Source organism: Lissotriton vulgaris, chromosome 11, assembly GCF_964263255.1.
Source record: "Lissotriton vulgaris chromosome 11, aLisVul1.2, whole genome shotgun sequence".
Lineage (NCBI taxonomy): Eukaryota > Metazoa > Chordata > Amphibia > Caudata > Salamandridae > Lissotriton > Lissotriton vulgaris.
The window spans coordinates 42,400,108-42,413,315 of record NC_141699.1 but is presented as its reverse complement, the minus strand read 5'-3'; the positions used below and the strand labels follow the sequence as shown (position 1 = coordinate 42,413,315).

The following is a 13,208-nucleotide window of genomic DNA, read 5'->3' as shown; positions in this document are numbered from 1 at the left end:
GTTGGGTACGCCCACTTTGCATGTCATTAGAGACAAATATTGCCGACATGCAAAGCAGGCCCCAAACCGCTCGCTATCGCTTACAAGCTGTCGCTAACTGCTGTTAGCAACAGCTTGCTAATAGGGTGATAGGATTATCGCCGCTTAGCGGCCGAAAACAGCCAATAAAGCAGCGATAATCACATATTGCCCGCCTTGGTAATGTGCCCCCTAGTTCCTGTGTCACTGAGTCTTCGGGTTCCAGCGGGAGCGTAGACAAAGCAGACCAGCAAGTTACTGGTGGTGCCTGTTTGCACAGGTTGGTCACTCCTTGACCACAAAGGAGATGTCTTCCGTCTTCTAGTCAGAATAGAATGTCGAAGGTCCAAGAGTTCTGTATGAAAGTTTCTTTCCGGGATAATCTGAAGTCCTGGGGACACAGCTCCTATACTTATTCTAAGCTAAGGGGCTGTATTACCTGCCTAGGTCCCTCCTATGGGTGGACCTGAGAAGGGGGTGGTTCCACCCCTTTCCCTTTGTCCAGTTTCGCGCCAGAGCTGGGGCTGGAGTGCCCCAGCAACTGGTTTGAACCGGGCTATGCATGGAGCACCGTGTGTGCCCCAGGCAGTGTCTCAAAAAGCATCTGCTGATGCAGCCCTCCCTATCCCAATACACATCTGCCCGTCTGGGGAGGTGCTGGCACCTCCGTGGACAGGAAACCTATTGTCCAGGCCTCCCCTGCCGGAGTTTCGTTCAGCAGCAGGAGGTCAGGCTTGTGCCTGTGGCAGCAGCATCCATTTTGTGATGCTGGGGCTCTGTTTAACTTTAACCGGGTAAAGCAGTAACATACATGTCTTTTCCCTCTAGAAGGGTGGAATGCTACCCCGCGGCCAGGACTGGCGGGGGGGGGGGGGGGCGGCGATAGTATTCCAAAGTGTTTGACACCTCACACAACATGTTTTGATAAAGCCAAACCAAAGTTAGCATTAACCGCGAGGATTATAATGCACTTAAGAGTATATGGTATGGCTATATCATAGAACAGCTACAAGGAGATGGTTCCGAAAGCTGCAGAGGGGCTCAGCTCATGCTAGGGCACCCTCTCACATAAAACCAAGCACTCTGCCTCCAGGATTGTCGAGGCCTACCATAGGAGTGACTTATAGGTGCATATGTGTCTATATATAAGGTAGATATAGGTATACTATATCTAAGTAAGGGGTGATTACACCACCTTACCCAGGCTGTTTGAAAATACCTGTGGTGTCAGTTTGGAAGGCAAACCAGGGGTGGCACAATACATGCTGCAGCCCCTGGTAGGCCTAGGGTACACCTATGCCCTGGGTACCTATGGTACACTATACAGGGGCTCACAAGAGAACCCCCAGTAACCAATCTGGTATGATCCTAAAGTACATGGTATCAATTTAGAGAGAGAACAGCTGGGCTGTGGGTCTGATTAGCCATACAATCCACCCCACCATTGAGTTGAATGGGCAAGTCAGGTTTTGAACAGGTGTAAAAAAGCTGTGATAACCGTGGTTAGCGTGACTTTTCATCAACGCTATCCGGGTCCCAGGGTCACATTTCTGATAGGAGTTAGGTGTGTTTGCGAGTGGATTCCTGTTGTTTTCATGGGGCATGCCTACCTTGCATGTCATTAGCAAAAAATATCACTGACATGCAACGTGGCAAGGGAAACGGTCGCTGTTACCGGAAAGCTGTCGCTAACAGCTGTTAGCGACAGCTTGTTAATTGGGCGATAATAATATTGCCGCTTTAGCGGCAGAAAGTCCTGCTAAAGCGGTGTAAATGCCCTTGCTAATATGCCCCCCAGTTCCTCCATAAATTCCTCATTCATCCCAGCAGTTTCACTTGCCTGCTTTCACGGAGACAGATTCCTTGAAAGGATGAACACGCGTCCACAGATTTACTGCAGATCTCACATTTCCAATGACTCCCATTACCTGACCAATCACAATTACCTCCCAACATGTAACCAGCCCTGTGAGGTAAGGCAGTGCCTAAAAACCCATCATGCGACAAGTGGCTGGATGAACGTGCAGGGCTTGCTTAGGGTGTGAGTGTCATGGGTCCTCCTGGCTGCCATGTTTTACTTCATGCTGACTGGTTTTGATGCCCCCTGGGTGGCGGCCAGGGCTTCCCCTGCTCCAGTCTGTGATGCAACGGATGTCCGTCTCCTGGTCAGTGGAGGTCCCTACTTGCTCTGGTTGCTTAGAAGACTGTTTTTATTAATTTACTGCTGCCTGCATAATATCTATATTTAATAAAGTAAATATCTGGCCTCAAAAGGCATATCATTATTTAATAAGACATTACAAAGTTTCCAGAATGATAGGAAGCTGAGGGATTATACGTAGGCACTTCAGACGTTTGGCGAGCATAGTTTCCAGACCACATATTGGCACAAAAGGAGCTCATGCCTGAAAGGAATCTCATTGCAGTGACAGCCTTTTTTGCTTCGTTCAATGGAGGATACATGTGTTCTGTGCCTCCATCTGTAACTCAGTTCCCAATCTATATGTTTATGTCTTTGTACGTTCTCTGCCCATTCAGTCGCCTGGCCTCTTTAGTATTGTAGCAATGAGGAGGCGGGCATGAGAGAAAGCAATGTATTGTATTCCTCTCAGTAAGACAACACATTGCTCCTTCCACACCCAATATTCCAGAATATCTGCACAACACTTGAGGATGCACGTGCACAGACACACCGTGGGAGGGGCGAACCCAAGGGATATGTTTATTATACAGTTATGTACACAAATAACAGGATATTACAGCTGCTCCCCCTTTTAGTAATGAGTCTCTATCTAATCTCTCCCGGTTAAAATCCAGGGGAATTATAGTCGAGTGTGGCAGGTACAAACTCAGCTGTCACAAGTGGGGATGGGGACATGTGTTTTGTTCTGCCAGAGATACCTGCCAATGGTTGGTTGGAGACCTACCCGCTGACCCATTGCTTGTGGGGTGCAGTGACATCACCCTAAAGGCACCACAGGCATGCCACCATTGGCCGTTCCCCAACATTAATGCAGAAACTCACATTTTGACCACTGTAAAGGGATTGCCTAACTTGTAATTGTGTTTGTTTGCTGGATGTTTGATCCTAACAATATCTTCTACAAATATATTGATTTTTGCTACTGCTTTTCTTTCATCATAATGGCGTTTCCTTTCCCTTAGCTTACTGCTTACATAGCTCTGTGAAGTCTCTTTTTCAGTGGGGTGGGTCTTAACGCTCTCTCTTTCTTTTTGAACCAATTTGGTTTCCACTTTGTCACAGACATTCTACCTCTCAACCACTCAAAAGGTGTCTTTCCTGTTATGATATGTGGTGTAGTGTGATATGCCCATAATCGTATTCTTAAAGCATTCTTAATGGGCAGTCTTCCGTGAAGTTCAAATTGGATGGTTTCTTTTGTTAAATGGTTTACACTTTCTACATGCCCATTATTTTGTGTGTGGTAAAGTGATGCCTTACTGCGAGTGATGTCATGGACTTTGAAAAAATGTGTTATATCAGTGGAAATAAACTGAGTTCTGTTGTCACAGAGGATATTTGGAAAAATAACACTTCATGTTATGTGAGGTTCTCTAGGAACTTTAAATCAATCTATTTACTGTAATAGACTTCTATGACACTGTAAGTTGTACATTGGACATATTATATTTACTCTTATGTTATGCCAGGGTTTTTCTGATAAGCTTATGTGTGTGAATTGTCTTGCCCATACTTTGAGAATGTTGTCAACAAATTATGACAATCACAAATATATATCTTAATCGCTCGGGCCGCTTTCCAATCAATCGTTTTTCACCCACCATGCCAGTGCAGGATGGATACAGTCATATGCAAATCAGGATGGTGGCCATTTTCCTAATCCCAGCAGGCCACCATTCCTGGGAGTGTTAGCCATTCCCAATGGGGTTGCAAAATGCGCTTGCATCATGAATATTGATAAGGCATGCAATTTGCAACCCCATTGGGAATCGCTAACAGTGTCTGTGACACTGTTGTACATTGATTTTTTCGAGCTGCAAATTGCGATTCGTAAAGCGACGCAGTTTGAGAGTTGTAAAATGTAAGGGTTGTACATCTGGCACTTAGTCACAGAGGAAGTTGGTTCTTGTGTTTGGACACCTGCATTGTCTGCTGCTCTCCTATACCTGGTACCACAACTGGACCAGGTCCCTTTTCTCTGAACCCTATCAGTATATGGAGGAGGTCTAGGATTTAAAAGATCATTTAAAAATGTATCCTCCTCATCTGAATCTTGATTTTATTTTTATTTTATTCTGCTTTATTTTTATGTCATTTCTTTGACTTTGCGGAAAAACTCATACTCCTTTCATTACGTCCTCCCTCCAATATCTTTCTTGTCGATCCCACATACCCTCAAGCCATTGTTTAAATGAACCTTTTACCTGCTTTGGCTTCTTTTTCTCCTTTTCTATGGCTATGCGATCGCAATTTGTTCAGTGCCGCAATCTGTGTAAGGGTAGGTAGCTGCTTTTTGTCATTCATTGTTTCGCTCATGAAATCTTCGGGCCCGATTCACAGAACTAACTTAAGACAAAATCCTAAACTTACTACTTTTGGTATTCACAGAAGTTAGGATTTTGTCTTAAGGCAAAATCCTAATTTAAGACAAAATCCTAACTTAAGTCTTTCTTAAGTCTGTCTTAAGTTTGTTTTAAGACAAACTTAAGACAATATCCTAACTTCTGTGAATACCAAAAGTAGGAAGTTTAGAATTTTGTTTTAAGTTAGTTCTGTGAATCGGGCCCTAACTTTTTAAAGTCAAATATACCCTTAAATGAAACTGGAAGTCTTTAACAGAAACGGTAAATTCATGCCATTCAGAAATTCAGCTATATGTATATAACCAAAAAGCACCCATATGCAGGCATTCCCTCTGCAAGTATATTCTGACTCTCAGTGGAAGGTATAAGACAAACCTTACGCTTTTACAAAACAGCACCCATTATTCTAAAAATCACCAAAATGAACTAGCAAACAAAGAACAACTAGTCAAAAGTCAACCAATCACAGTCCAGCTCTGTTAGTAACCAACCAATGAGAGCGCAGCTTTGTGGTGCTGTCTCACCAGTCCCAGCACGTCTCTCTGGCTGACTTACCAATCACACTGTGACGTCTTTGTGAAAGAGGAAAATACACGCAAAGCCTTTTCTTAATGAATTTACACTAAATAAACAAAGCAAACCCTGTCTGAGCAACCTAGATTGAACAGATATCAGCAAGTTAGAATAAAACAAGACTCACAAAGAACAGAAACAAGAGCAACATCTTTTTCACATCTATTAAACTCAGTTCACACTAGGCAGACCCCGTCCTGCAGCAATATCCCTTTGCTAATGCACCTACTCCAGTGCACCCCAGGAGCAAAGGGCATCAACCCAGATTACACAATCTTCTGGAAAGGAGGACTAATTAACTCAGAAAGCCCTATCTGTGTGCATGCAGCACCTTGCAAAACACACTACCTTTTGCAGACAGGGAAACCACAACATCTTGAGATCTTGGATTTTGAAGAATACGATAACCAAACCAACCAATAACTGAGCAAAGCCTTTTTCAAAACCAAAATCATATTTAAGAATAGGACACCAGAACAACAGTGATCAGACCATCAGTTAAACCCACAAACACCATCACTTAACTGAACACTTCACATGTAGCATAACAGTCCATCTCTCAATGAACACCTCAAAATCTCAACTGAACTTTAGAAACACACCAAACACTCACAAATTGATGGAATCATTCCACCCTAGTCATACTCGTGCAGGAACAGCACTGCAAGTCAAGGTTCTCTACAAAATTCACAGGATAATCCACTTTATAAAATCCACTATCACTATGGTCTGGTCTAAAAAGAGATGGGCCTCCTATCAACCATCCTCTGCTACCAAAATCTGTGAGAGGCCAAAGGGTACTCCAAATCCCACAAATGTAGACACCCAAAATCTACCTCAATCAATATTCCCACAATTCACTGGATCGGAGATGGTGTTGAACCTTAATTTCATGAGGTAATGTGTCACCGTGTTAAGGCACCTCCCATACATCAAAAGTCAGGAATACAATTGAACGACTCATCTAGATCATTGAAAAGTTAAAGCTTTTTATCATAGAATTCAAAAATAAACAATACAGAATCAATGGCCTGAAGCTTTCAGAGTTGTACAGAGATTGTAAAAAAAATCAGAACATATTCCAAGTCTCAATGGGCAGCAAAATCAGGAAATAATTGGGCATCATCCCTAAGAGAATAATAACACATGGCCCAGTGAACATTTAGTAGAAAAGCACATTTCTACACTCCATAGAAGTATGTTTAGAAAACAATTACACTGCCTCGGTCTATACATGTGAAATCAAGCGTGAAATAGCATTTTACTTATTGCTAACGATGCACAAAAACATGTATCTATAAAACTCTCTTACAGCTGTCAGCCCTATATTTCAGAGAGATAACCACTGCTCCACCTTTTTGTGAGGGAGTTGGCAATCTCTTAGTTTCTAACCTCAGAGAGAGAGTAACCATCTATCATCCTCCTAAGGCAGAGAGTGCCAACCTGCCATCTTTGTATGCTAGAGAATGGCAGCCTGCCAGCCTCTTTTGCCAGAGAATGACTCTCTGTCAACCTCTTATACCACCAGTGAAAATTAGAAAGCTTCTGTGCCAGAGAAGGACTATTTTTCATTTGTCAGCATCTTATGCCAGAAGGTTAACAACTGTCAGTCTCTAATGTGAGAAAGTTACCACCTGTCAGCATCTTATGGCTGATCAACCTCCTCTCAGCTTCTTACGTCAGTGAGTGACCACTTGCCAGCCTCTTATGTGAGAGACTGACCACCTGACAGTCTCTTATGCCAGAAGGTTAACAACTGTCAGTCTCTAATGTGAGAAAGTTAACACCTGTCAGCATCTTATGGCTGAATAACCTCCTCTCAGCTTCTTACGCCAGTGAGTGACCACCTGACAGTCTCTTATGCCAGAGAGTGACCACCTGTAGCCTCTTATACTTGATGTTCCAGGATTTATTCCTATTTGTACTGTTCTACAGATAACAAACTATGCTTTTGTGCCTATACATATTCCTGTCCTTCACTCACTTGTGGTTTCTTTTCCAGGTCACTGAAGAATGTGATTCCATATTTGTTAATGGCAAAGAAATGAAAAGCAAAGTGGACGCGGTCGTGAACTTCACTTACCAGCACTTCACGGCCCAGTTGGAGATGGTCGTCTGGGTGCCTCGACTGCCCTTGCAGCTGGAGATTTCCGACACTGAGCTGAGCCAGGTGAAAGGCTGGAGGATCCCCACGGCCCCCAACAAAAGGTATCACAGCTCCCAGAAGCGTCTTTTAGGCACTAGGACAATTTCAGATTCTTAGGATGCACTCTGGAGACCCAGATGTTTTCCATTAGTCCATTTGCACATTTTTGCAGGACCGGGGGCAGATGTAGTATTACAGGGCGGGGGGCAGATGTAGTATTACAGGGCGGGGGGCAGATGTAGTCTTTCAGGGGAGAGGGGCGGCAGATGTAGTCCTTTAGGGGAGGGGGGGGGTCAGATGTAGCCTTTCAGGACAGGGGGCAGATGTAATCTTTCAGGATAGGGGGGGTCAGATGTAGTCTTTCAGGACAGGGGGGTCAGATGTAGTCTTTCAGGACAGGGGGGGTCAGATGTAGTCTTTCAGGACAGGGGGGGGTCAGATGTAGTCTTTCAGGACAGGGGGGGTCAGATGTAGTCTTTCAGGACAGGGGGGTCAGATGTAGTCTTTCAGGACAGGGGGGGTCAGATGTAGTCTTTCAGGACAGGGGGGGTCAGATGTAGTCTTTCGGGACAGGGGGGGTCAGATGTGGTCTTTCAGGGCAGGGGGGATTAGGTTTCGTTTTTGAGGACAGGGGGGTCAGATGTAGTCTTTCGGGATAGGGGGGTCAGATGTAGTCTTTCAAGACTGGGGGTTCAGATGTAGTATTTCAGGACAGTGGGCAGATGTAGTATTACAGGGCGGGGGGCAGATGTAGTCTTTCAGGGGAGAGGGGGGGCAGATGTAGTCCTTTAGGGGAGGGGGGTCAGATGTAGTCTTTCAGGACAGGGGGGCAGATGTAATCTTTCAGGACAGGGGGGGTCAGATGTAGTCTTTCAGGGGAGGGGGGTCAGATGTAGTATTTCAGGACGGGGGGCAGATGTAGTATTTCAGGAGGGGGGGCAGATGTAGTCTTTCAGGGGAGGGGAGTCAGATGCAGCCTTTCATGGGAGGGGGGTCAGATATAGTCTTTCAGGGGAGGGGGGTCAGGTGTAGCCTTTCAGGGGAGGGGGCTCAGACGTGGATCCAGCAGCCCGTCATGCTTTGTAGGCAGGTCCATGAATCCCCTGCGTGTGCTGCCTACAAAACGACGCAGGTGCCTTTTTATGTCGAGCATTCGAGACCTCTTGTCTATACTTTAGTATATACTTATATGTGTTGTGTATGTACTCTGTGGGCTCTGGAGATCAGCCATAGGACTTGTCTGCTTCCACTTAGAGACTTTGTTTACTGTTCAACTGCCTCTATTTAACTTTCTTGATCGAAAACGACCAGCAGAGGTCAGTAAAATACCAAAATTACTTTAGCATTCTCTAGATTCCAGTCCATAGAAATTGTCCTACACGTGCACCCGTAAACAATAATATTTTTAAAAAATCTTGTATTTTCAGTGATATGACCAACGAGGGCCTGATTTTATATTAAAAACAGAACTTTGGACTATACCATATCCCGCTGATAGGCAACATTTCTCTACATGTGTTCCCATACCTGGCGTGTCATGCAGTTTGGTGCTTACTTTCCCTCCATGTTAAAGAACAGTAGATGTTTCAGCACCCAGGCGAATGTGCTGCAGAGCTAAATACATATAAGGTCTCAAAGGCGATTTACTGGTCCGAGATGGATGGGTATAAAAAGTAGCACTAAAGCGTTTTTCTACTTTTTTGGATGGGTGAAGCAGCACGGAGGGCACGGCTGGTGGTTCGCAAGACCGAGGCTGTAGGTGTAGGAAGCAGCACAGAGGGTGGGGGGTGGGAGACCCGAGGGAAGAGGGGGAAGCAAAGGTGTCTGAGAGCAACGTGGAATGCAGTGTGGTGAGGGAGAAGCAGAAGGTGAGAGAGAACAACATGGGGTACAGAGAAGGGTAGGGGCGAGAGTAACACAGCTGTGGGTGGGGTGAAGGAAGCACAAGAGGGAGACACCTGGAAAACACATGCCCTCTGGAGGAGTGCTTGAGCAAGAAGAATAAAGTAGTCCTATCAAAGTGAGCAAGGAAGGAACGCAAATGAAGAGGCGATGCTCCAGGGAAGGAGTAGACACAAGATGGACAAGGAGAGCTATCGAATAAGAAGCAAGAGCCAAAATAATGTCATCCAATAGTAAGCAATGGGCGGGCCTTAAGGTCGCTGTAATACTTGGTGAGATGACAGTAGGTCTCTGCAGCCAGACAGCTACGTAGGCTTCACCTAAAAAGGATGAAAAGCATCTAGTGGAAAAATGGTGAACACTCGTGGAAGGCCGAGGCACACTGAGAAGTGGGCCCTCACAGAGAGGAGTGCAGTCCACCAAGAATAAAAGAGGGCTTGTTAGGGCTCAGAAGATGTCACACAACACCGCAAGAAGGAAGGAATACATCTACTTGCTTACCCGGTTCCTGAGATACTGCTCAGGGTCTATTCACAAACAACAAAAACATGAATTTGTACTCAGAAATATCCAAATATCTTCTTCTAGAAATGTATAGGTTCTCTTGTGTACCCTATAAGACACATACATAGGTACTAAATGTCATGGGTGGGCCACAGAAATTAAGAATCAATAATGAAGCCAGCAGCCCTGTGAATCAATAAACCACCTCCAGTAGAGGGTGCGGTCACTGCCTGGACACAGTGGTCCTACGATGTTGGCCATGCTCAGTATCTTTGTTTCGAACAAGTTCATCAGGTCTTCACAATGTTTTTCCTTCACTTCAGGCTTTGTCATTTCTAGGAGAGTGGTGAGTATCTCATTGGTTGGAGTTGGGTCTTCAGGTTGCATTTACTTTGGTTTTTGTAGTCGCTTCCGTATCCTCTCCCCGATGTCTTGCAGCGGGCCGGGTCTTACTCTTAGTAGAAGCCGCCATGTATCATCAGTCTTACTACTCGTCCTTCTTGCTTTGACCAGCTCTCTGTTCCACAAGCTGCTGAGGGACTCCTTCCTGGGGTCTCTTCTCTCAAACAGTGGGATCTTTCTTGTCAAGTCCTAGATATCTTCTAACAGAAGTTACCAGCAGGATCTGTGGATCCGATTAGAATGATGGTCACCTTTTTACCGCTTCTTAAAGTTTGTTGAAATCCTCTGCCAGGGGCTAGGACTTTGATTCGGCAAGGTGTTGGACAAGGCAAGTGCTTAATTTGTAAAACAGTAAGTGCTGAGGACTAAAGTTGTGCTCAGAAGCCTGCGGCCAGCGCTATTGAAGGTCGGGGTGCCGAATACCGAGGCTGCGTAGTCTTGATTCCAAATCATGCTCTCTTAATTCACCACTGGACGGCCCCTGACTCTTTATCACACTCTTACAGGTTCTTTTTCATCCCTCCTCACTCTCTTCATCGCTATATCTTTCTTTTTATTCCTCCTCCTTTTTTCTTTTGTGTTTTTCGTGCTTGCTCTGGATCAAAGTCTTGAGGACAAATAAATGCTGGTCCCCAAAAATTATATCTGGTCCACAAAAATAATATCTAGTCCCCAAAGATGATAGTCAGTGGGCCCCACCTGCAACCACCAGCTCCAGTGAAGCACTGGAATAGACTGGTACATGATTGGGGGCATGTAGGGGGATTAATGAATGAAGTAAATATGGTGCAGCCCTGCGTTTCCAAAGTCACGAATTGTGTCATAAGCCTTCTTGGCTTAACGACACGCTCCGCCACTTTCTTGTAACTATGCCTCTGCATGTCCATGAGATTGAGGACCCTCTGTTTGTAGAAGCATGGCATTGGGTAGGAGTAGTGTTAACTCCTGGGTTATTCCAAAACTGCATTCTACTGTACCATGGCCATCGGTTGTCATGTTCCAGACATTGTGCCCTTCGCATTTAGTGCAGCTTGGAGTGGGTTGATCTTTTGCCGGAGGTGTGCTTGTTGCATCACTACAGCAAGGGTTTTGCCTTTAAGAAAAAGCACATGAGGGCTGAGTCGTAAATGCAGTACTCAGACACCAACAGTACAGTTCAGAATACATGGTCCAGAAAAGGCAGAAGAGCAGAGACAGGTGAAATGTACTCCTGTTCCTTCTGTCCAGTGGACGTCAGAGATCATTGATGACTCAGACATTGAGGATATTCAGCCTCTGACATATATATATATGGTCCTCAGTATATCGGCCCTGTCGATAGATGCTCAATGTAATGGTGTGTAGAGTCTAGGGCAAGAAATGCGAGACAAGATTAGCCCCTGCTTTTTGCCAGATGTCTGACGTAATTGAGAACTGTAAGAGTACTGGGCCCGTGCTAACTAGGGGGTCGATTATGATGGCGGACGGACCTGCGTCCGTCCGCCACCCCGAGGGGAGAAACAGTCCACAGGGGCAGCGACGTTCCCTCCGGTGGAATTTGGGTGTGACCGCCACCCTGGCGGTCACATCCTGTATATTTAACATTGCGGCGGGTGCTGCTTTAAGCAGCACCCCCGCAAAGTTAAAAATGCATGCTGTGCATTTGCATGCACAAAGCGGCAGGCACCGTGCGGTGCCTGCCGCATTGTGCATGCAAATGCAGAGGGGTACCATAGGTACCCCCCATGTGCACCCCCCACACCCCCTTCACCCTGGGGGCCCAATACAGGCCCCCAAAGCTAAGACCGTATGCCTTTCCGCGGCAGCAATGCCGCCATGGAAAGGCATTGGACCGCCAGCATCATAATATGGTTGGCGGTGTCTCGCAGACACCGCTGAAAAGCGGCAGACGGTCTTGCCGTCCGCTGCGGACCCCCCAGCCATCCTAATGTGGCGGGGGTCATTTCAGGGAGAATGGCGGACGTATTGCCCCGCCAGCGCGGCGGAGGCAATCCGTCCACCATCATAATCGACCCCCTTTGTTCCTAGTGCCAGATCCCCTTTCCCTAAAACTGGACCACGATTGGCAGAACTCCTGTTTCCCCTGTAAGCCCCAGTAAATTATACTTCTGGGAAGTATCTGTGGCATGGGAGCAGAATAAGGTCCCCTAGGGACCCCTCACTCAGATCAGGCAGTGCTGCTATCCCAGGCTGCGTGTCCAGGTGCAGGACAAACCGAAGACTCGACCTGGCACCCAGCCATGAGTGCCAGCCAGCCTCACACTGCATAGGCTATAGATAACCCACCTCTACTGCAGGCATACAGACCCATGGCAGGGTGCACTTTACCCTATGTGAGGACCTGTCAGCACGAACAGATATGCCCCTACAATATCCAGACCATTCTGGGTGTTGTAAGTGAACAGAGAAGCTGTAACGAGTACATAGGCTGTATACTCGTCAACCCGTGTTTCCTAGCTCAATGATGGCCTCACTGATTTCTAAGATATTTGGTACCAAACACCTTGCCTTAATAAATCCTCGCTGATGCCAGTGTTGGATTTATTCATAGGTTCACACCAGAGACCCTTTTAAAAAGTTCCCTAAACTGCTGGTGGTAGTTTTAGCCAGCCTGCCATTACCAGACATGTTTCTGGACCACTAGGTAGTGAGCCAGAGCTCTTCGGATCCAGAAACAATGCCTGCTGTGGCCCCCATATGCAGAGACTGATGGTATCACCAAATGGTTCACTGCTTTCGAAAAAGCTTGTGTAGCTAGAGAAGTAGAGAAGAAACATTGTGGCTCTCTCTTATTGGAACTGTTCTCAGGAAAATCTTGGGTTAGGCTCCTGACATTGAATGAGGCAGATGTCAAAACCTATGAACTCATGCAGAGTACCCTGATTGAGGGCTTCGGTCTTACCACAGAAGAATATTGGTTAAGGTTCCGGGAGACTCAAAAAACAAATATGAAAGACTAAGAAGGGCTTTGCAGTTTTATTATGAAGGAGCATCTTTTGAGTCTTTTCAGCAATTGGGAGACCTAAGTCCTCTTTCTCCTCTAGAGTTGGGGAAAAAGACAGACCACTGGGTCAAAATTAGAGTGACCAGACCTACC

At 45.9% G+C, this 13,208-nt stretch overlaps 1 protein-coding gene across 1 annotated transcript in view; it reads left to right on the top strand.

Annotated features, from left to right (window-relative positions):
• TMEM132B (transmembrane protein 132B) overlaps positions 1–13,208 on the top strand; it is a 454,814-nt gene that overhangs the window by 343,594 nt on the left and 98,012 nt on the right. The window contains exon 6 of the mRNA XM_086942680.1: positions 7,160–7,365. Coding sequence (XP_086798806.1) covers positions 7,160–7,365 — 206 coding nt within the window. The remainder of the gene's footprint in view (positions 1–7,159; positions 7,366–13,208) is intronic.